Source organism: Anolis carolinensis, chromosome 2, assembly GCF_035594765.1.
Source record: "Anolis carolinensis isolate JA03-04 chromosome 2, rAnoCar3.1.pri, whole genome shotgun sequence".
Classification (NCBI taxonomy): Eukaryota; Metazoa; Chordata; class Lepidosauria; order Squamata; family Dactyloidae; genus Anolis; species Anolis carolinensis.
This window is the reverse complement of record NC_085842.1, coordinates 135,198,377-135,219,455: the sequence shown is the minus strand read 5'-3', so window position 1 is coordinate 135,219,455 and position 21,079 is coordinate 135,198,377. Positions and strand designations below refer to the sequence as shown.

The window sequence follows — 21,079 nt, the reverse complement described above, 5'->3', positions numbered from 1 at the left end:
AAGATTATCCAGGGGGTTTCCATGGCTGAGTGGGGAATGAAACCACAATTGAGGACAATTCTCAAACCGCTACACCAGGGGCCCCCAAATTAAGGCCCATGGGCCAGATGCGGCCCTCCAATGCCATTTACCTGACCCCTGTTCTAAACCTTAGACCAGGAGCCCCCAAAGTACGTCCCGGCCCACGGGCCAGATGCGGCCCTCCAATGCCATTTACCTGACCCCTGTCCTAAACCTTAGACCAGGAACCCCCAAAGTACGTCCCGGCCCACGGGCCAGATGCGGCCCTCCAATGCCATTTACCTGACCCCTGTCCTAAACCTTGGACCAGGAACCCCCAAAGTACGTCCCGGTCCGTGGGCCAGATGCAGCCCTCCAATGCCATTTACCTGGCCCCTGTCCTAAACCTTAGACCAGGAGCCACCAAAATACGTCCCGGTCCGCGGGCCAGATGCGGCCCTCCAATGCCATTTACCTGACCCCTGTCTTAAACCTTACACCAGGAACCTCCAAAGTACGGCCCAGCCCGCGGGCCAGATGCGGCCCTCCAATGCCATTTACCTGACCCCTGTCCTAAACCTTAGACCAGGAGCCCCCAAAATACGTCCCGGTCCATGGGCCAGATGCGGCCCTCCAATGTCATTTACCTGACCCCTGTCCTAAACCTTAGACCAGGAGCCCCCAAAGTACGGCCCGGCCCATGGGCCAGATGTGGCCCTCCAATGCCATTTACCTGATCCCTGTCCTAAACCTTAGACCAGGAGCCCCCAAAGTACGGCCCGCCCCATGGGCCAGATGCGGCCCTCCAATGCCATTTACCTGACCCCTGTCCTAAACCTTAGACTAGGAACCCCCAAAGTACGGCCCGGCCCGCGGGCCAGATGCGGCCCTCCAATGCCATTTACCTGACCCCTGTCCTAAACCTTAGACCAGGAGCCCCCAAAATACGTCCCGGTCTGCGGGCCAGATGCGGCCCTCCAATGTCATTTACCTGACCCCTGCCCCAAACCTTAGACCAGGAGCCCCCAAAGTAAGTCCCGGCCCACGGGCCAGATGCGGCCCTCCAATGCCATTTACCTGACCCCTATCCTAAACCTTAGACCAGGAGCCCCCAAAATACATCCTGGCCCGCGGGCCAGATGCGGCCCTCCAATGCCATTTACCTGACCCCTGTCCTAAACCTTAGACCAGGAGTCCCCAAACTATGGCCCGTCCTGTTTCTTCCTTTCTTCACTTTTCTCCTTAACCCAGATTATCTGGCAGTCAGGACTCATATAATCCAGTTTAAATCAGATAATCTGGGATCAGATCCTACAACCAGGTTGGAAGGCAGATGTAAAGAAGTGTATGATTTTATTTTGTTTAATGATGACATGTTTATTTGATTTGTTTAAACAGTCAGGTTTAGTTAATTTAAAATGGTGAGTATTAGAGCTGTTAATACCAGCATTGAAGAACCGGTTGCTATGACAACGGGGGCGGAGCCAACCGCCATTTGGAAAGGAAAAGGGGAATGTTTTAAAACCCAGTTTCAGTCTGTGATTTTTAGTCGCAGGAAGAAGACTGATTCTCATGTGGAGGATCAGGGTGGCTCAAATAAAAGAATTTGAGTCAGGTCTAAAATAAAAGGATTTATTTTAGACAGTCTGTGATTTTAAATCACAGGGAGCAGTCTGGTTTCAAGACTGAAGGGAACCAGAGGGACAGACCTCTATTAGGCCAGACTAAGCAAGTTAGGGGACTTGTTTAGGGTCATTTACAGAGGCTGTGGATTAGGGAAAGTTAATCCCAGTAGATCCAAGAGGATCAGGTTTTAGTTTAGCTGAGAGGAAGAAGTATTTTGAAAGTTTGAACACCTCATATCTGTTTGTAACCATTAAGCTAAGTGCCTTTAAAAAGTTATAAGAAACCATCAAGCTCTGTACATGCAATAAACTTGTTTTAATTTTATTCCATCTAAGTCTCTGTCATACTCCTGTACTAAGTTAAGCAACATCAACATCTGAGGTAAAATAAACAAAGAAGGTATAAAAAGAACCAGTGCCATCTGCTGACATCTCCTCCATTGGTGGCAGCGAAGAAGATAATTAAATAAATAATTAATTAAAATCATCATCCATAAGACATCTTTATAATTGGTGGTATCTGTGTGTGTGGTGGGATCAAGAGGATTCCATTCCTGTCACACATCTCCACAATTGGTGGTAGCGGTGGAATTAAAAGGAATCCTCTCTGCCACATCATTCCACAATTTCATATAATCCAGTTTAAATCAGATAATCTGGGATCAGATCCTGCAACCAGGTTGGAAGGCAGATTTCTCTCCATTTTAAGCCCTTTGCAAACTCGCTTTCTCTCCAGCAACATTTCTCTTCAGCAAGTTTGCAAAGCTCGCTTCTGCAAGCAGGAAGAGAAGGGAGAAACTGTTTTAAGCCCACTTAGAGATTCCTCTACAGCAAATTTGCAAAGCTCCCTTCTGCAAGCAGGAATTGTGGAAAATCCTTAGCAGGGTGATAGTTTGCTTTCTCTGCACATTGGGTGGAGAGTTCTAGTTTGGGGTTTTGCCAGCACATTGGGATTGATCCCCCCACTCCTTTTACCTGTTTTCTCACTTAAAGTTTCTTGCAAAAGGCCCATTATAGCACTACTGGTGGTGCAGCGGGTTAAACCCACTGAGCAAGATACACTGTTTCGGCCTCAGAGGAAGGCAATCGCCAGCCTCTTCTGAGCAAATCTTGCCAAGGAAATCCCAAGATAGGTTCACCTTAAAAGGTAAAGGTTTCCCCTGACGTTAAGTCCTGTCATGTCTGACTCTGGGGGTTGGTGCTTAGGCCGGCGTTGTCCATAGACACCTCCAAGGTCATGTGGCCGGCATGACTGCATCGAGGGCTGTTACCTTCCCGCTGGAGCGGTACCTATTGATCTACTCACATTGGCATGTTTTCGAACTGCTAGGTTGGCAGAAGCTGGAGCAACAGCGGGCGCTCACTCCGCTCCCGGGATTTGAACCTGCGACCTTTCGGTCTGCAAGTTCAGCAGCTCAGTGCTCAAATTTCATCCATGAACTTTAAAGGATTTTTATCCTTTTCAGTTGGCACCACAAAAAGGATAAACTAGATTTCCAATCTTCGGACTGGCTGACTTGGAAAAAAGGAACTACAAGATGGCTACCAACAATAGGTTTGAAATCCTGATCTAGGGCATCTTCTTAATGTGAGGTGCATGTCTTTGCATCCTAACATGTTGTGGCAAACAGATGACATACAGCCAGGGATCAGGAATATCATTCCCTAGAGCTGGACAGCCCTTCTAGATGGTCACATCCCCTTTTCCTCAATACCATTGTGTGCTGCATTAGGTTTTTTCCCTTTCTAAAAGACCAGATCTAAGGTTTACTAACTGGCAGTTTAACCTTTTGTCTTTTCCCCTGTCCACCACTGGAATGTGGCCCGTGAGTATGTCTTTGAAAATGAATTCATCCCTCAGGCTGGAATAACTTCTCAAACTTTAGATTATAGGAAGGCATTTGTATGGTCAGTCATAGAGTGATTATTTGAATACTTTTAGACTAAGAAGAAAGCAAAATCCAAAGCTCCACAATACCTAAAATAAGAGGGCCATATCTCTCTTCTGCAGTTACAAATCTGCTAAAACTTTAGAAGATGTAAAAAGAAGAGAACAAGATGAGTAACAGAAAGATTCTTAAACATGTAAAGGTCTTGCTTTATTTAAAGACAGATCAATGTAGTGTCCGCACAAAAATCAAATCAAATTTGATTAATTTCCCCGATTTGAACTGCTACAAAAATAAGATTGTACATGAGTCTGCCACTTAACGGTACAGTAAAAAGATGGAAAATCTTGCAATTTCCTCATAGAAAAAAAGAAAGGTTACAGCAGCCACAGTGATCTAAAGTTACATATATTATTCAAGATTTTTTCAAAAAGGAATTCTTCTAAAATATGCCTCTATTAAAACACCAATTACAATTCTTTAAAAATGTACAAAAAATAATCTTAATCAGAGGTAACAACATTTATTTTAAAAAATCTGCTTACAAGGCAGCAATATTTATAATTTAAAACCCATCCCAGTAGAAATCTTTCCAAAAAAATGTGCAAACATTTGAGGAACTGCAAAAAGAACGTAATATCCAGAGGCATGAAGGAACAGAGGTCAAGGGAGCCATTTCAGACTCAAGAGAGCCACAAAGGCTTCGGATGAGGCACTGTGAAGACGGGGAGAACCCAGAGCTCAGCGTGGCCAAGCGAGACTCAGCCCTGTCATGTAATTCAAGGTCATGGTCAGTGGAGACCTCTCCCTCATGGACGCTGCTGGACCCACAGTCAGTAGTGTTATGGCACTCTTTCCAAATGCCAGGTATCGCAGTGACATGGTCAAAGCACAATCATTCTGCTGGAAAGAGAAAATAGCACAGTTAGCTTTACACAGCCTGAAGAGAGAATTGCTTCACTGTTAACTATAAAAGAACACTGGCTAAGCAGGAGCCACAATAGAACACTGGATGCAAGATAATCTGAGCAAGGCCTTTGTTATACAGAATTTTTGCAGACATTCTTCTCTCTGTGCTGCACCATTGGTAGGAGCTCGCAAAGAACATTCTAAAAGAACAGTCATGGGCAACCAGTGGCCATCCAGATCTACCCACAGATTTGGCTATACTGGCTAGGGTTTGTGAGATTTGTGGTTCAGAAATATCCGGGAGACCTAATTCAATTTACCCAGCAAGGCCAACTACATGGCAGGTCATGTCATGGGTGATCACTCATGACCGGTCACTTGCATCTTCCAGAGGTAGTCTTAGTAGTGAATCCATAAGACCGTAAAAACCAATTCTGGATCCGCATGGTCTTCCATAATGAGGATATAGATTTTCATATAGAAGGAAGTCCCGACAAGGATTTGCTTGGTGCACCTTCCTCTTGGCGTGATTCTTCTTTTCACTCTGTGTTAGTGCCTCTTCAATATCCATAGCACTGTTGGTAACACTTGCCCTCCAGTGACAACACTTGAGTGCTAGGACTTCTCAATTGTTGGTGTTTATTTCACATTTTTGGTTGGCTTTAAGCCCATCTTTAAATCTCTTTTGTTGTCTATTAACACTGATTTTTGTTCTTGAGTTGAGAATAAAATAACTGCTTTGGGAGATGGTGATCTGGCATTTGGACAACATGACCAGTCCAGTGGAATTGATGGCAGAGAATCATGGCTTCAATGCTGGTGATCTTTGCTTCTTCCAGAACGTTGAAATTTGTCCACCTGTTTTCCCAAGAGATTTGCAGGTTTTTTTTGGAGGCAACTCTTCAGAAATCAAGAGTGACGTTTGTAGATGGTCCATTTTTCTCTGGCATACAAGAAAATTGAAAGATTTATAAACAGGCATCTTGGTATTCCTAGGAATGCCCCAATTTCCGAACACTTTCTACTGCATTTGAAAAAATGCTGCACTTGCAGAGCTCAGACAGTGTTGTATTTCAGTGTCAATGTTGACTTTTGTGGAGAGGTGGCTGCCTAGATAGTGGAAATGGTCAACGTTGTCTAGCGTTGCACCATTAAGCTTTGTTTCTGGCACTGCAGAGGGACGGCTTGGTGCCAGCTGGCAGAGCACTTTAGTTTTCTCAGTATTTAATGAGAAGCCAAGCTATTAATATTCTTCTGCAAAAGTGTTTAAAGTGATTTGTAAGTCTCCGCTGGACTGGCCTTGTTGTCCAAATGCCAGATCACTGTCTCCCAAAGCAGTTATTTTATTCTCAACTCAAGAACAGAAAAAAGAAATATATGCAGAGCCTATAATATCATCAGCATATTGGAGTTCTGTAACAGAAGTTTTGTGACCTTACTTTTAGCTTTTACCCTGCTGAGGTTAAAAAACTTGTCATCTGTCTAATAGCTGATTTCTATTGGGAAACCAGAAATTTCTACATGCTTTTGGAAGAGTGACCCTTTTGGAGATTATTTGGTATTCACACTATTTGGAATAATCATAACCTTTTGGAAAGGCATGACATTGTTAGAGATTGTAACCTTTTGTAAAGTATGATCTTCCTAAGAAGAGTTGAAAATTCACTTGAGTCAATCTGCTCTTTAGTGGTATTCATGTAAGGCAATTTAGGTTTCTCAGCTGTTAAGCTGATATACCTGGTTATCTCTCTGAACTGTTAGGAACAAAGATATGCCAATGCACAAAATATACAGCAGATCTTAAGAAGTGTTATTTCAGTTGCCCAAAAAACATTTGCTCGCCCATAAAATATATTGCTTTTAAATCATACTGTCAAGAGACCAAAAATAAGTAGTTTTCGTTAAAAGTTAACATAGTTGATTTACTTACAAACTTCATGTATTTAGCATACGGGTACATTGCTTTTTGGGTTCATGTTAACTGAATTATCCTTAAAACTGTACTATACTGTACTATACATCTGCTGCAAACAGACATATATTAACTGAACATCTCACAGCAGCATGCTGACTATACTCCTCCTGCTCTAACTGACATCAACCGACTCAACTGACTTCCAACTCAAACTGACTCAAACTTCAACTGATTTCTGACTTAACTGACTCCTGATTCAAACTCATTCTAAAATGGAGTTTCACTCTGAACATTCTAAGATCAGGGTCACATGGTCTGTAGTCCCTTCCACAACCTCTAACAACATAGAGTTAAGGAAAAAAACCAGCATACCAATGTATTCATACAATATAGTAAGCAAGCTCAATTATATACATAACAAATAACTAGTATAGGAGGCTTGTTGAAAGTTGCTATTTCCAACAATTTCCACATGGCAAGTAATTAGGAGGGGAAAGGAATCTGGCCATACAAATGACTAGCCTCTGTTAGAATTGTTTTTGTATTGTAAACCATGTTGAGAATGAAATTGGCTTGAACAATCTATTTTTTCTAAAAAAATTAGTGGTTTTCAATACTCGGAGCAGGATAGAAGTCAATTCCTTTCTGATCTTGGTTGGGGTGGTGATTGGAGATGAAGAAATTAGGTCAGTCAAAGGCTAGATTATTACTTTTGGCTTATGAAGTGAACATTTGGCTGATTTCCCAGCTACAGCTTACTTTAGAGAGAGAAAAAATTGCAGAAAAAAGTGGGAATTAAAATTTATTTTGCCAGACAATCTTTCACCGGCTGATTAGGAATTGTAGCAGCAGAGAAAGATGCTTAAAGGCCTTATTGGCAGCTAGCAGCTCAAGAATCACCACAAGGCTGGTGTGATTACAAAACAGACTTTTAAGTATTTAAGTTTTGAGAATGGCCTTTTTTCTTGCTCTCAAGGCTAGAAATAAATTAATACTTTGCTAAAACTGATTTTGGATTGATATTGTGGTTTAAAGAAAAAATAATCTTCTAGTATTCAGGTAAAATGGAAAACTGGTTTGTGACAAACTGCAAATGGAAGTTTGCTGTCTCCTTTCATGTAAAACAGAAGCAGGGAGAACGTGAGGATAAGCATATCAAGCTATATTTTCTGTGATACACCACAATTTGTTAAGTCATCTTTTAACTCAAAAGATTTGCACACCTACCTCCTCCATTACTTAGTCTGTGTCCTACTTGAATTTTTCGTGAATTTCTGTCACTGTAACTGCTGCAAAAACAATGAACATATCATCAGATGGAAATCTCTATGAGCTAGACTGTGTTTTCCTATAATTTTGGATAATACAATCTTCTGTATCAACATTTAACAGAAAATACTGGTCTCTGCTAAATCTAGATGAATCATTGCTAATTACACTGAACCTACTGAATATATGGAATTTACATACCTGTTCCATTCAAGCAACTGATTTAAAGGGTCCATTTTATAATAAGAACCCCCCTATGCATAGGGGATATGTTCCCAACCAGACTGTGATTATGTGAAACCAATGGATACAACTAAACACTATTAAATTACTTCAGTTCTGATCCCTGTATACTATAATTGTATTGGAGGACCTAAAGATTAATTTGCGAAGGGAAGCACCAAAGCATCACCTGGAGGACCTAGAAAATGCCTACAGAGAACATTTTTCCCTGGGCGTAGTGAAAAGGCAGGTACTGGTTCCATGCTTATGGGGCTCACTTTAGTTGGGGAAAGCAATTGTTTACAACACTGGTTCTCAATATGTCAGTCCCCAGATGTTTTGGCCTTCAACTCCCAGAAATCCAACAGCTGGTAAACTGGATGGGATTTCTGGGGGTTGTAGGCCAAAACACCTGGGGACCCACAGGTTGAGAACCACTGGTTTACAGGATGGTGCATTAACAACCAGGGGTTCTTTCGTCCTACCCAATTATAATGCTATGAGTACACTTTAACTGCCATGGCATCTTCACAAGAAATCCTGGGGTTTGCAATTTAGAATTCTTGGAGAGTTCTCGTGCCTTTCCTATCTATAAATCTCAGGATCCCACAGGAAGCACTTACGGAAATTAAAAGTATAAAAATAGGAAAATATTTATGTAGTGTGAAGATCATGATAATCCATTAAGAACTAGCCTATGAAGTAGAAGAAGTGACCTCCCTTTGAAAAGGAAACATGACAGCTCTAGGACAACACAATGGATCAATGAAAATGGCAAAGTTCATACACATTTCTTCTACTTCACTTTCATTGGATATGTATACTCCTTTGCTATTTACCTAAGAATATATTTTTGATCCTGACCCAAAGGTCTCTTGAAAGAACAATAAAATTTTTAAAATAATCCTAACCTTCCCCCACAAAGACATTTTATGTATTCACAAAGCAGGAATAGGAAATTGTTCATCCTCAGGCCAAGTTAGCTTGCAATATCTTAATTAGAATTCAGGAATCTGCCCATCACCATTCATTTCAAAGCTCCTACATCCAGAACTGCAGGATCAGCTTTAAATACTGAGAATGAGAAGGAAGCCCTTGAACAAAAAACATGACCCAATACTCCAGGTTTGCTAAAGAGGTGTTCTTAGATTTTTCCCTGGCCCTTTCTTTCCCTTCTTCCACTGGAAGAAACCTCCCAAAGCCCCAGCAAGAATACACAGATGCTTGAGTGTACAGCACTCACCCCCTTCCACTCTCCAGAGTGCTTTGGATTTCCTTCAGAACATCTGAAAGAAAGAAAGAAAACAGTCAAGAGAAGTGAGTGAACACAGATACTGCTAAGCACTGATGATTCAAGAGCTTGTGCTGTTCCCCTTGTGTCCCTTTGGACCTGTCTCTTTTGAATGCTATCCTTCAAAGACGGATGATAGAACATCAGCCAGTGACCCAGAGGGCTTAGCCAATTTTATCTTCAGTGAACGGTGTACTTGTCGCATTAAGTTCAATCCCATACACCAGCAATATGCTTTGGGTATAGTTCTGAAAATTGTCAAAATCTAAGACACAGCTTTTTTTTTTTGCTGCTCAGGCTAAATTAATTAACAGATAAGGTTGATCCAGAATTGCCAGTGCTTTGCAATTGTTTTACTGAGACTAACACCAAACTGAAGAAAATATTTTCTATATATTTTAGCTCACTTCACTCAGATTGTACATGAGAAAGAATGTTAATCTGTCCCAAAAGCTTGTTAATTTAAAACGGCTAAAATTAGAGAGAGGGAGATAAATGAAACTTTGTGAAGCAATACATGAATATTTTCTTAAATGTTTTGTCTGGTGAAACCTTGGGCTTGCATGAACAAATTCCTGCAAATAACTTGCTTTTCTCTCAAAAAAATATCTGGGATGTGACTTTCTGAACTGTGGGATTTGCAAAACAAGAATGCATTTGTTCCTAGTTTGCAGAGTTTACCTCAGAAAAGCAGTACTGTGTTCAATTCAGAATTTAGGAAAATAACTTTTCTGGAGTACAGTCTCTATAACAGATCTCACAAATGACCATGTGAAGAGTTTTTACATGATCCAGTGTGGTGATGATAATATTTAGACTATGATGTAATGAGCTTGAGTGAGCTTGGGCAAGTTACTCTTTCTCAGGCCCCTTCCACACAGCTGAATAAAATTTGAACTGAAATATATGGCAGTGTGGACTCAGATAACCCAGTTCAAAGCAGATATTGTGGGATAATTTTTTTGCCTTGATATTCTGGGTTATATAGTTGTGTGGAAGGGCCTTTAGTCTGACTGACTGCACAGAATTGTTGTGAAGACAAGAAGGGACTGAAGACAGCCACAAGCTCCTTGTTGTAAAAGTAGAACAGAACAGTATCTTAAATACAGGCATCTCCATTAAGCTCAATATCTTACCTATGAACCATAAAAATGTTTACATTTTGCAAAGCCTTTTATAATTTTTTGGGGTTGTTCCTGTGGCATATTGCATAATTTTTCTCATTCTGTAAATCTGGAAGTGATGGTGAGACCATACTGTGTGCTTTAAGTGGAGAGGAGATAGATCAGGTCTCAAAAACATCCAGAATGGTTGCTTGAAATGGGTGGTATGTAGATAGTGAAGAACAGTTACAAAGTACTAACAGGCAGCTCTACACATAAGACATATAAATAAAAATTTTACCTATTGGGGAACATTACCAATTCCTTTCTTGTCCAATTGACTAATACCCACAAAAATATAATCCCAAAGTTAGATGGGTGTCATGAAAAACCATAAAGTTAGATCTATACAGCAAGCCCTTCGCATTTGTTGGGAATTCGGGGCACAGGACTCCCATGAAAGTGAAAAACCATGAATAATGAAATTGCTATTTTTTTAAAAAAAAACTGAGGGAACACTTCTCTAGGATTTTTTCTAGTTGGAAGGTGACTAGACCCACACTGGAGGACATAGAGATTGCTAGAAAGGTGTTCTCTCTGGAAATCTCTAGATTGTCCAGCATGACTAGAGGAACCTGACCATAGAATCACACTGTGAAGTCTAAAGATTCATAGATAATACATTTTAATTAAATCTGTGAATGATCACATGCACAAAAGTGAAGGGACAACTGTACAAACAAAAAGTTCACGCAGATTCATGCCTTCCCTGCCTCCAAATGCCAATCTCATCACCCCATTATGCAAAGGAAGTCCATCTTACTCTCATCATTGAGCAGAGCATGTTCCATCAGCCTGCCAGGCGGCTTCTCTAAAAGAAAAATTGTCAGATAGATTGAAGCAGTCAATTCCTCTCCTGTCCAAAGCAGGATCCTAGAAATCTAGCAACATTTCATCTTAGTCCAGTATAAAAATCAGAACTCTTTGGATTGTCACACTCCGTTCTAGAACATGTTAAAAGTTCTATGAATTAATGACACCTTGTTCCTCTAATTCAGTGTTGTCCAGAAGTTTTGGACTTCAGCTCCAAGAAATCCCAGACAGCTTTCCAGCTGTTAGGAATCGTAGGAGCTGAAGTCCAAAACATCTGGAGGAGTACAGTTTAAGGAACTCTGCTCTAAATGATGCTAACTCAGTCTTTTCTAGGAATAACCAATTTTAGAATCTAACATTAGCATTTACCATCTCAGACTGTTAAAAACAGCCGGACAATACTTCTAACTGTGCCCAGAAAAAGCAAACAAATATGAAGCTCTAAATTCTGGCAAGATATATTTCTTCTTATCGATGGGAGTCAGCAGCCTTCTGGCTACATTCTGACTGAATTCCTAAATTGAACTGTCTTCATAAACTGTACTGTTAAGAGTAATCTAATCTTTTATTGTATTAAGAAAAAAATAACACTTGATAATAGATGCAAATGAAACAAAGTTGCTTGCAAATGCCCAATAAAAATGACTTTAACAAGAGTAATCTAATCTGTATTCTAATTTACACTATTAGTCAAAGCAATATGTGAGCAAGATGATATTAGTACATTTATTTTTAGTCACCTTCTCCATGTGGATCACCAGAACTCCACCCTGACTCTTTGCTATAGCAGAGAAGAGGGAAAAGAAGAAAAAAAGAGCCAGTAAAACAAACAATCATAAATGGCTTTCATTTGAACTAGCCAGTTTAGACACAACTAGTCAATTCCTGGACTCGCAACACATTGAATGTTATTGAAGTCATAGGCTCCTTCTACACTGCCATATAATCAAGATTATCAAATCAAATAATCCAAGTTATCTGCTTTGAACTGGATTATATGTGTCTATGCTACTTTACAATCCAGTTCAAGGCAGATAATCTCCCGAACTTGTAACCTTCAAGTCAGCAACCCAACCTTCAGGTCAGCAGTCCTGCCAGCACAAGGGTTTAACCCATTGCACCACCAAGGGCTCCATGAAACCAAATGTTTCTGAGGTTTTGCTTCTTCTTTTTGATAAGGATAATGAATGGAAGAGGGAAGATGCGCAAAAACTGCCAACACACTGGTGTTGTGTTGTTGGGAGAGTAGGCATTGCTAGACTGGGTGGTCATACAGAGTGGCAGGAGAACCCTGTGGCTGAGTCAAATTCTACAAGAGATAAGAGCAATACAAATTGGCATGTTGCTCTTTTGTAATGGTATTCCTTCCCAGCATAAGAAAAAATGGCTAACTAGCAAGGTCAATAAAAACTCTGCACGCATTCATACTTGGATTTCCTTGAAGCATTTTCCACAGCAGATGGGCTGTGAACATGGCTGTTGCCTGTGCTTTCAGGTACACTTATTAGACATCGTGGTTCAACCAGCCACTTTGGGGAAAGGGAAAATCTCTCAAACTCTGAAGGGGAGATGAGGTAGAACCCTGCAAAGAGAATAGAAGAAAATGCAAGTTGTGCAAGTACAGGCACATACAGATATGGAAGAGCTAGACTTATTTAAAGGCATTTACACAGTCTTCTACCCACCCAGGTAGGTCCAAGGCTTCAAACCCATACAACAGTTATTTTGAAAAATGTGCCATTTGATAAAAGTGGGCCTAAATTCAAAGTAAGCCTCCAATGCTATGAAATTGTTTTTTAAATTAAGATCTCTACATAATACCTAAAATTTGTTGGATGGCCTAAACACAAATCCAATCATGATGTAATGTTTCCTTATGCTCCTTTCAAAACTTTTATGTTCATTTCAAAAAAGTAGTCTTTAATTAAGATGTGTCAATATTAAAGGAGGAGGAGTAGTCTTGAGGTCTAAGATCTACATCATGAGGAACAATTCAAGGAATGGCTAGATTTATTGCAAACGTTGATAAAACTTTCCTCAGTATTGTACAGTTCTCTCTCCACATTTGGGATTTTGACTTTTGAAGCTTTATTTATTCATGGAATTGATTTAAAATGTTCTCTCTGGAAATCTCTAGGGACTCCAGTGTGGTCAACTTCCTCAAATCATGTTGAAGAACCTAGAGACAGCTAGTGAAAACACTCCTCTAGAAATCTCCAAGTCTTCCAGTGTGATTCTATAATCAGCTCCCAGCAAAAACTGAATATAACATCACGATGGAAAATCTAGAAATTCCTAGGAAGTTATTGTTATGGTTGAGCCTTCTGGCTCCGGTACTAGGAGACGGGGTCGTAAGACTCCTCGAGAGTCAGACTCTTTTGAGGAGCGTGAAAGGAAACGGCTCCGGGACTTATTTGCAGAACCAACAGATGAAGACTCATTTGAGGGTTTTACCGAGGGAATGGAGCTCAGAGGAGGATGACATGGAGTGGACTCGTGTGAGGGAGGATTTGGGTGTCACCGGCAATGATAGCATGGGAGACAATTGGCGGGTTGCAGGATCAGACCCATGGACAGGCTGGAGGGATGGAGCGGGATCCACAGCTGGGGATGCTGTGGGGCGTAGTCAAAGGTGTTTTAGCTCTGATGAGGATGATGATGATGAGGCACCTGGAATTAGGATAGCAGCTGACAGCGATGAGGAGTTATGAACTGGGATAAAATGGGGTTTAGGATCAATGGCTAATTGCGTTGGGCAAGGTAATCTGGACGAACGCTTGGGCTCTTGTTGGGGAACTTCCTGAAGACGGGTGTGATTCGTTGCTGGATACGTAAGTTACCAAGGACACTGGGCATAGACGGCGGGAGGAACTGTGTGGGGTTTTTCTGTGCAACTTGTGTTTAATCTTGATAGCTTGGACCTCCGTTGTCTTTTTGACGGACATTAATTGCCTACTCTGGATTGACGCTGGACTGACTACGACCTTGGACTATCCCTTCTGTGGCTATCGGTGGAACTTGTGGAACTTTAGACGTCTGCGCTTGGCTTTCGACCTTGGACCGGATTGGGACCCTGCTGACCGCCGTTACCCTGATTGATGTGCCTGGACCTGGATTTCGCTCGTTGCACGGAGGAGTAAACAGCCTGAGTTACTCATCTGTAGCTTTTGAGTAGCAGAGAGGAATCTGCTGCCAGTTTTTTGTGTTCATTTTGACCTCTGTTTACCAACTTTTGTTTGTTTAAATTGCCAGGCTGAAGTAAGCACTTTTGATTTAACCCGGATTAAACTCCTGTTTAATCCGGTTTATTCTTTTGAACTGTTTTAATTCAAACGAAGCTGTTTCTGTTACTTTTCACACTGAAGACAAGTGTTTGCCTAGTCCTTTGTTTCCTACGGGCAATTTTTAGTTCTGTAACCTCAATAAACTGTGTTGTACTCTATTTGGTGGCGTTCTGTCTTTGACAGTTATTCTCAAAACACAATTTCTTGATTTGCAGTTTTTCACTTTAATGAGGATCCTGTGCCCCTATCCCCAGCAAATATGTAGGGCTGACTATTTTATTTTGATCCACTTTCTAAATATTGGGCATAGAGTAAATTCCTCTCATCCACTCATATATAAACTACAAATTGTTAGGCAAGAGATTTAAAAAGTTTCAAAAATGTAATGTAATTGGGCTGGACAAGTTCAGGGTGGCCATCTTGTTACCTTGTCCATATCTCGTAAATACACAGGAAGCAATGCCGCTCACATCTTCTTTGCGGATGCAGGGGTAGCGCACTTGGATTTTGAGGGAAGGCAGGGAGATAATCTGGATGTCTCCCAGGTTTGTTAGAACAGTCAGAGCATTTTCACTGTATTCAGTCTTACAACTGGCAAAGTTGGCAACTGACACCTTCCGCACTCGGCAACCTTCCAGGGCTGTCAGTTTGAGCTTCAGTTTGGAGCTGACCTTAGGCAATGTGAAAACCTGCCAGTGCAAACAAGCCACATGTTACTCTTCCTTTATACAGAAGTCTCCCAATTCTGATCAAGCTGTACTGATAGAGAGCATGTTTAGTCTGATTACCAACTAAATGTTACAGCTCTCCCTCTCTTTGGAAACATTAACAAATCTGGATTTCCTAAAGCAGTGAGCAAATACTCAACTTCTACTGTGGTGTTGTGTGGTTTCCAGACTGCATGGCTGTGTTCTATCAGCATTTTCTCCTGATGTTTTGCCTACATCTGTGGCTGACACCTTCAGAGGATGCCAGCAACAGATAAAGGCAAAAAGTCATGAGAAAAAGCTGCTAGAACACAGCCATGAAAGCCTTTGACAATACAGTAGAGTCTCACTTATCTAACATTCGCTTATCCAACATTCTGGATTATCCAACGCAGTCTGCCTTTTAGTAGTCAGTGTTTTTGTAGACAATCTTTTCAATACATTGTGATGCTTTGGTGCTAAATTCGTAAATACAGTAATTACTACATAACATTGCTGTGTATTGAACTGTTTTTTCTGTCAAATTTGTTGTAAAACATGATGTTTTGGTGCTTAATATGTAAAATCATAATGTAATTTGATGTTTAATAGGCTTTTTCTTAATCCCTCCTTATTATCCAACATATTCGGTTATCCAATGTTCTGCCGGCCCGTTTATGTTAGATAAGTAAGACTGTACTGTACATTGAACCTTTACTGCAGCATTTCTCAACCTGGGGGTCAGCACCCCTGGGGGGTTATGGGGGGCGTGTCAGAAGGGTCACCAAAGACCATCAGAAAACACATATTTCTGGTGGTCTTAGAACCCCTTTGGCAGAGAAGGCTGGATGTACATGAACTACAACTCCAAAACTTAAGGTCAATGTCCACCAAACCCTTCTAGTATTTTTTGTTTGTCATGGGAGTTCTGTGTGCCAAGTTTGATTCAATTCCATCGTAGGTGGAGTTCAAAATGCTCTTTGATTGTAGGTGAACTATAAATCCCAGCAACTACAACTCCAAAATGACAAAATCAATCCCCCCACCAACCCCACCAATATACAAATTTGGGCGTATTGAGTAGTTGTGCCAAATTTGGTCCAGTGAATGAAAATATATCCTGCATATCAGATATTTGTATTTCAATTCATAATAGCAGCAAAATTACAATTATGAATTAGCAACAAAAATAATTTTATGGTTGGGGGTCACCACAACACGAGGAACTGTATTAAGTAGTTGCAGCCTTAGGAAGGTTGAGAATCACTGCTTTACTGTGTTTGACTGTGGTATGCAAAACAAATTACAAGTTGCAAGAAATAAATTTTTTGCTCATGTACAGGATAAGCTATCTCAGATTTCCACTACTGCTAAAACCTACACTGCCATACACAAAATCAAAGAGCTGGTTTGTAGTCAGAATTTTGATGTTTCCTTCTGAACCTGATTCTGTCTCTTTCTAGGGAAGCTTGTTAGACAACCCTTCCACAGTTTGATTGTATGTATGGACAAACATAAAGCTAGGTAAACATATAAGTGTACTACCTTTGGATGTAAGGAATAGAGAGAATATGGCAGAAAGTCTGAGTGCACGAAGAACATTCCTAGCTGCTTTTGAGTTTGAGACAGTTATTTCTTCAGTCTACAACTTGCAAAATCCTTGTCAGCATGCAATTTGGAGAGTTACAATCCAAAATGTGAGCAAGTTCAGGGAGGAAACATCGAGAAGAAAAGTGATCGCCACAGGAGTTCTGTATTCCAAAGAGAAGGTGTGTGCACATGCACATGTACATACATATTCAGTATGGTTACCTTAAGTTGCTCCTCAGACACCACGAGAAGCTGATGGCTACCTTGCATGTTGGGGCTCTTGGAAAGATCATGCGCTACTTCCAGAGGTTCTGGAAGCGGTGTGCTCTGGCCATCCAGAACAACAATGCCGACCACAGGAGCTCTGTGCATAAGCTGGATCTCTTTGGCTGTGAAGAGAGGAAGAGTCAGGCATGAATCTCTCAGAAACAAAGTTAGAGACTGGTTCCAGAGAGATACCAACTCAATTTGGTGATTTTCAAGGCACAACCTTTTTCTCTAGTGCATTTCTGGGTAGAACACAATTGTTGCCTTTTGCTGACTTTGAGCAAACTGAGCAGCATCTGGAGGGCCACATTTTCCCCAGCCAATATGATCCTCATTATTTCTCCACATCTACTTTATGCAGGTGAATTTTCCAGATTTTTGTGACCAGTGAGACAATCTAGTTTAATTGTGACTGGTCAGATAACTGAAGGGCCATTCCAGAAAGTAGAAGGGTTAAAATGAATTCAAAGGACTCACCCACTTACCCATCCTCTGAGGATGCCTGCCATAGATGTGGGCAAAACATCAGGAGAGAATACTTCTGGAACATGGCCAACCCTGTAATTCCTGCCATGAAAGCCTTCAACAACATAACAATAACTATTGATTTGTACTGTTCACTGACCCTGTTCTGCTCTGACTGGCTCATCCATTCTTCTCTCAGCTGGGGGAACACGCAGACAGAAGGCATATACCGTACCCCCATTTGTACCTGCCCATAAGGACGGAGTGTGCCGGGAACCTGGGAGAAAGATAAACACCCGTGAGCAGAATCCTCTTATACAGCCAGTGATACAAAGCAAGATGTCCATGTTGGATTAACATGGTTTCAACTATTCATGAATATTAAGTCATCATGGCCATGATTAGACCAATATACATTATCAGATTAATATCAGTTGTTCCTGAAATCGGCATATCTATTACAGGCAAAGTAATAAAGAAGACCCATGCTCTTAAGAGTCTTCATGATGGTGGAAAGAGTGAGAATATGGAAACAGTCAATATGAAAAATATGTGGGGAGGGGGGAGGGAGAATACTGCACCTTGATATTACTTTATATGTAAGTATAGACTCACATAACCAGGGGGAAAACTTTGGTAATCCAGCTTCTAGTTCACTCCAGTAGTCTACCAGATACCTATGGGAAGCCTACAGGAAACTTATGATGGTAACAGCTCTGATCCTCACTGTGAGAAATACCTCTAAAACAAATTTAGAGCCAGCCAGATTTTAAACCAGTTTTCAGCTCAATGACCTCTGTTGTTGGAAGGAAAGGAGATTGAGAAGAGGGAACTGGGAGGAATAAGAGTGAGGTGAGAAGGTCCATCGACTGGGAAGGATCTTATAATCTGGCAGAGGCATCCTAATAGCAAGGAGGTAAAGGGAGGAATGGGCTCGTACTATTGATAGGCATCTGTAACTATGTGTGCTTGGGGGGGTGGGTAAGTGGGTAGGTTACGATATTAAGTTTTCCCACTTTTGCAAGAAAGAAAACAAATGCTATTTTAGCCTGCATTTAAAGAAGCATGCCGTATTTCATTGCACAATAGTCACCACGGTATCAGTCGCACTTCTATTTTTGGGGTGTCGGCATTGGGATTTTTGACATTCCTCGCATAATAGTCACACCCACCTTTCTGCACACCTGGTCCTTGGAACTACAGGGCTTCCCATAGCTGCACTCTTTGCAGCTACAGGGCTTTCCTCAGTTGACAGCTAAGAGGAATCTCATAACTGCAAAACAATTTCATCACGTAATGGTCACCACTGTGTAATAGTCACACACCTTTTAAGCAAAAAACTGTGGGAAGTGTGACATTATACAGTGAAATATGATAGTTTCTAAATTGAGGGAAGCTGCAGTCCTACTATATTCTATGTAGTACTCCACATCTGGACTAATGTATTCATTTCTGGGTATCTTATTTTAAGAAGGATTTAGACAAGTTGGAGGAGTTTTGGAGAAGGGCAATGAGGATAAGAACAAAATAGGTGAACAAAACATATGAGTAAATATTGGAGGAACTGGGCATGTTTAGCTTGGTGATGACTGAATAGTGATATGACTGCACTCTTTAAATACATCAAAAGCAGTGACTGTGGGCATGCCTGTTCTCTATTGTTCTAGATCAGGGGTCCCCAAACTAAGTCCCGGAGGCCACATGCGGCCCATCAAAGCCATTTATTTGGCTCCTGTGGCGGCAGCTCCCTCCTCTATCGCCGAGGAAGGTGCATGCAGGAGGGAAAGGCGCGCACCTTTCCCGTCTCCTCCCTTGCCTGGTGCATGCCTTCCAAAGTTTTGCTTATTTATAATGGTATTTTAATTATTATTTAATTAATAATTAATTATTAAGGGGTGCTTTGCTAGTGCTTTTGGTGTACAAAGGCAGAAGGAGGAGGTTTGACTAAATGGCCTAAATGGTCTCTTCTAACCATCTTTATTATTTTTATTACGATTATGATTAACATTGAGGCTGTATTTATTCTTGTTTTGTTTTGTTTTTTACTTCAAAGTAAGATATGTGCAGTGTGCACTGCATAGGAATTTGTTCATAGTTTTTTAAAAAAAACTATAGTCTGGCCCTCCAACGGTCTGAGGGACCGTGAACTGCCCCCCTGTTTAAAAAGTTTGGAGACCCCTGTTCTAGAGAGTAGAACCAGATCTAATGTTTTGAAGTTATAGGGGGGCAGTTTTTGGTCGAACATTAGAAGGACTGTCTTAACAGTAAGAGCAGTTTGGCAATGGAATCAACTGCCTCGAAAGGCAATGGAGTCTCCTTCTCTAGATATCATCTAAAAGAGGCTAGACACATTCTCTGTCCCTCTAGGTATATATTGCTTTAAAATTTGGTTTGTGCATGTATGTATATATGTGTATAGGATATGTATGTAAATTTGTTTTAGATATCTGGAACGAGTTCCTTTCAGGTTAAGAAATAGTAGTTGAGAGTGATCAACCCAAGTTGTTTGGAATGAGTCAGAAAGGCCAGGGATCTGTGCAGGAGGTAATAGAAACAAATAGTTGATCAATTCTTTCCACTCCCAGCACAAGAACATGTGGAAAAACAAAAGAAAAAATAAGCCTGCTTTACTTACTGTCTCTCAAGAAGGTGTCAGCAAAGTATAATGTGCGCACAAAGCCAGTGAAGGAGTCCTCGGCTGACCGTGCTTCAATCTTCCGCTGAACGGGAGCCAGTTCTATCTCCTGCAACGCATCATGGTCGTGTTTGGAGATCCCCTCTTGTACCTTTTTCCAGTAAACAAAATCCAGGAGGCACTGAGTACATCCATTCTATCTCACAAGCAGACAAATAATGGCATTCTGATAATTAAGGTAAGGTAAAGGTTTCCCCTGACGTTAAGTCTAGTCATGACCGACTCTGGGGGTTGGTGCTCATCTCCATTTCTAGGCCGAAGAGCCGGCTTTGTCCATAGACATCTCCAAGGTGACTGCATGGAGCGCCGTTACCTTCCCACCGGAGCGGAACCTATTGATCTACTCACATTTGCATGTTTTCGAACTGCTAGGTTGGCAGGAGCTGGGGCTAACATCGGGCGCTCATTCTGCTCCCAGGATTTGAACCTGGGACCTTTTGGTCTTCAAGTTCAGCAGCTCAGCACTTTAACACACTGTGCCACCAGGGGCCCATTCTGATAATTAAGCTACATTATTTTTTTTAACTACCACTTGGCAAAGAAAAAAGGTTTTGATCTTGAATGGGAGCCTATCTGGGCTCTCTACTTACTAGGCTTGATCGATCCACGAAAAATTTGATTCTAAACTCGTTTCAAAACTAGAGGGGGGCAGCTTTTCGTTTCTGATGGTATTTCCGAATTTGGCCCCCCAAAAAATTCGAAATTAACGAAAATTCGTTATTTTCAAAATTAATTCGTTAATGGCGGACGCGCATGCGCAGTGGCCAAAAAAAACAGCACGAGGGGAGATTTTACAGGACTCTCCCAACCTCATTTTTTGAGTGATCTTCTTCCAACTTGGTACAGTGGTAGAACACATTTAACACTGATAGCTCACCAAAATTTGGAACGTTTCCCTTATCCTCTGATTTTTGGCGAATTTTCATAGCTTTTATAATAAACCATTTTTTAATAATTGCAGAAATCTGTTCCTGGTTTGAAAGTCTTATTTCCTGT

At 41.2% G+C, this 21,079-nt stretch overlaps 1 protein-coding gene across 3 annotated transcripts in view; it reads right to left on the bottom strand.

The window, feature by feature from the left end:
* Window positions 1–3,697: 3,697 nt before the first annotated feature.
* llgl2 (LLGL scribble cell polarity complex component 2) overlaps window positions 3,698–21,079 on the bottom strand; it is a 77,439-nt gene continuing 60,057 nt past the window's right edge. For 2 of the 3 annotated variants that reach the window (XM_003217208.4, XM_016991344.2), the window contains exons 17-26: window positions 20,024–20,174; window positions 17,549–17,665; window positions 16,879–17,045; window positions 14,808–15,069; window positions 12,525–12,678; window positions 11,837–11,877; window positions 11,047–11,094; window positions 9,073–9,115; window positions 7,566–7,627; window positions 3,698–4,417 (exon numbers count right to left, since the gene is read on the bottom strand). In XM_003217208.4, coding sequence (XP_003217256.1) covers window positions 4,410–4,417; window positions 7,566–7,627; window positions 9,073–9,115; window positions 11,047–11,094; window positions 11,837–11,877; window positions 12,525–12,678; window positions 14,808–15,069; window positions 16,879–17,045; window positions 17,549–17,665; window positions 20,024–20,174 — 1,053 coding nt within the window. In that variant the 3' untranslated portion in view covers window positions 3,698–4,409. The remainder of the gene's footprint in view (window positions 4,418–7,565; window positions 7,628–9,072; window positions 9,116–11,046; window positions 11,095–11,836; window positions 11,878–12,524; window positions 12,679–14,807; window positions 15,070–16,878; window positions 17,046–17,548; window positions 17,666–20,023; window positions 20,175–21,079) is intronic. The other variant, XM_016991345.2, reaches the window with a different exon arrangement.